General features: G+C 32.0%; 1 protein-coding gene across 1 annotated transcript; it reads right to left on the bottom strand.

Annotated features, from left to right (window-relative positions):
• Positions 1 to 766: 766 nt before the first annotated feature.
• LOC114378502 (protein transport protein Sec61 subunit beta-like) lies at positions 767 to 1,508 on the bottom strand. The gene has a single exon (XM_028337099.1). The coding sequence runs from the start codon at positions 1,391 to 1,393 to the stop codon at positions 1,076 to 1,078; it is 318 nt and encodes a 105-aa protein (XP_028192900.1). The 5' UTR covers positions 1,394 to 1,508; the 3' UTR covers positions 767 to 1,075.
• Positions 1,509 to 2,405: the final 897 nt, after the last annotated feature.

The following is a 2,405-nucleotide window of genomic DNA, read 5'->3' as shown; positions in this document are numbered from 1 at the left end:
TAAAATAATAAATAAAAAAGTAAATTCATATTTTATTTGTATAAATTTCACCTAATAATATAATATATTTTAAAAATGGTGTAACATTTTTCAAATTGGACGGGTTGAAAAGTAAGTTTCAAAGTCACGAACATATTGCCAACAGAGAATTGGATCCAGTGGAAGAGGTTAGTTCCTCATATTGTGTTGAATCAAAGTTCAATTTTTTGTTAGAAAAAGTTTCACATTTAGTAATCAATTGTAAATCAAACAAAATTATCTCCAAAAAGAAAGACACGTGGAAAAAAAAGTCACAAACATATTAACTTTTAGTCACTTTCTTCTTTTCGTTAGTTGTTTCATAAAAATATAGTATTTCAATTATTTATGATATTTAAAAGGGTTTAATATCATTTTTTGTCCTTAAATTTTTTTTCAAAATTTCATTTTTAATCTTTAATCTAAATTTTGACTGATTAATGTTCTCGTTTTTTTTCATTAACATTTTTTATCTTGCAGTTTGATTTTGCCGTCAAATTCTTACATGTGCAGACAACATGCATTCTATCTAACATCAAGCATTATTCAGGCACATCCTAGAGTGATGGTAGAAAACTTCTACATCAATCTGGAGTTGTTTTAATTAAAATCGCTCCTTTGATTCAGTTTAATTAAGGCAAGATTAGGTTTCATTACAATGTTTTTTATGTGATATGCTCTGAAATCATTTCTGCAGACTAAAATCTCAACTTGTTTTCCGAACATACACCATGAAGGAAAAATAAAATAAAAATCGAAAGAAGATTAGCATTGATAAACTTTGATCAAATATAACTTGTCCAAAGGAAACCATCAAATTCCTTTGAGAAAAAGGAAGAATGGCAAACCTAACTCATTAAGATACATGATTAAGCAAAACAACAGATCCACGTTTAAGGCCAAAGCAAAAACAAAAGCGACTTTCCATTAACCACAGTAAGAAGATAGTCAACGATTTGATTTCACAACTACAAAATAGCAAGTGTTAACTAAATTACGGAATTAAAAACAGAAAACAAAGCGATCGGGTACGGATCGGAACTACATCTCCAAAAGATCAAACGGCGCCACCAGATTTGGAGCGGTAGAGTTTGCCGAACACGTGGAGCGCGGTGACGAAGCCGATGAAGCAGAGGCTCATCACGAGCACCACCGTCGGCGAAATCTTCAGCCCCGGGGCGTCGTCCGTGTAGAACCTCAGCATGTTGCTGCTGCCGCCTCCAACGCCGGTGCTGGCGGAGCTGTTTCCGCCGCCGAGACGGCGGCGGCGCATGCCGGCGGTGGCGGCGGCGGAACCGCGGGGAGCCATGCCTGCTGGTCCTGGTCGCGTGGCTGTTGAAGTGGAGGACTGAGACTGGGAAGAACCTCTGGCCATGACACAAAGATGAAGAAAGAAGGAAACTGAGGAATTGGGAGAGATACAAGGCGAAAAACAAAATTGGCGTAGGGCAGAAAGAACGAGGGTTACAAAAATTAGAATGAAGTCATCAAAATTGGTATTTATTCGGGGTTAAAATAATTAAAATATCACAACCAATTCGTCTAAGAGTCATATAGTACATTTTAATAAGATAAGAAAAAATAGTGTTAAATAAACTATTGTAAAAAAAATTATCCATTTTAATATTTTTTATACTATTTTTAGTCCTTAAAATAAAAATATTTAAATTCATATTTTAGTTCCTATAAATTTTTTACCTTTCAATTTTAATCCTTATAAAATTCTTATTTTCAATTTTAATCACTAAAAAAAAAAACATTTAATTCTAGTTTTTATAGTCCTTAAAGATTTGTCTTTAGTCAATATTAGAATATTTAATCTCTTCGTTATTTGCTTTCATCTCATCAATATGATCACACAATGATCACACAATATTATTCAAATCATTATTAAGAAATAATAAAAAAAGATAAAAGTAGAACCAAGAGATCTAGACATTAGTTAGCTTAACTCACTTGGATTAACTTGAAATACCTTAAGCACACCTAACCTATTATTCATATAAATCAAAAGCTCACTTAGCCCTAAATTTTAGAATATTAAATACTATTTTTATTAGGAATACTCATTGATCAATTATAGTTAGATTTTGGCCAAAAAAATCTAAAGTGAGAAACTAATTACACTTATTTTAAGTTCATTTTTTTTTACCAAGTAGTCTTTCAGTTTGGGTAGATTACTAGTTAGGTGAGTTTTAAGTATTTCAAGTGAGTTGTGGATATTTGGACCATGTGGTTTCACTTATACATTTGTCATTAATCCTTAATAAAGGTCAAACACATCTTATATTTTGGGGTCTAAGTCCAATCATAATGGATTGATGAGTAATTCTAATAAAATATACTAGTATTTATCCCAAATTTATTAGGAAAAATGCAAGTTCAAG

This window comes from Glycine soja, chromosome 12, assembly GCF_004193775.1.
Source record: "Glycine soja cultivar W05 chromosome 12, ASM419377v2, whole genome shotgun sequence".
In the NCBI taxonomy this organism is placed as follows: Eukaryota; Viridiplantae; Streptophyta; class Magnoliopsida; order Fabales; family Fabaceae; genus Glycine; species Glycine soja.
Note: the sequence above shows the minus strand (reverse complement) of the source record. Positions and strands in the feature narration are given on the sequence as shown.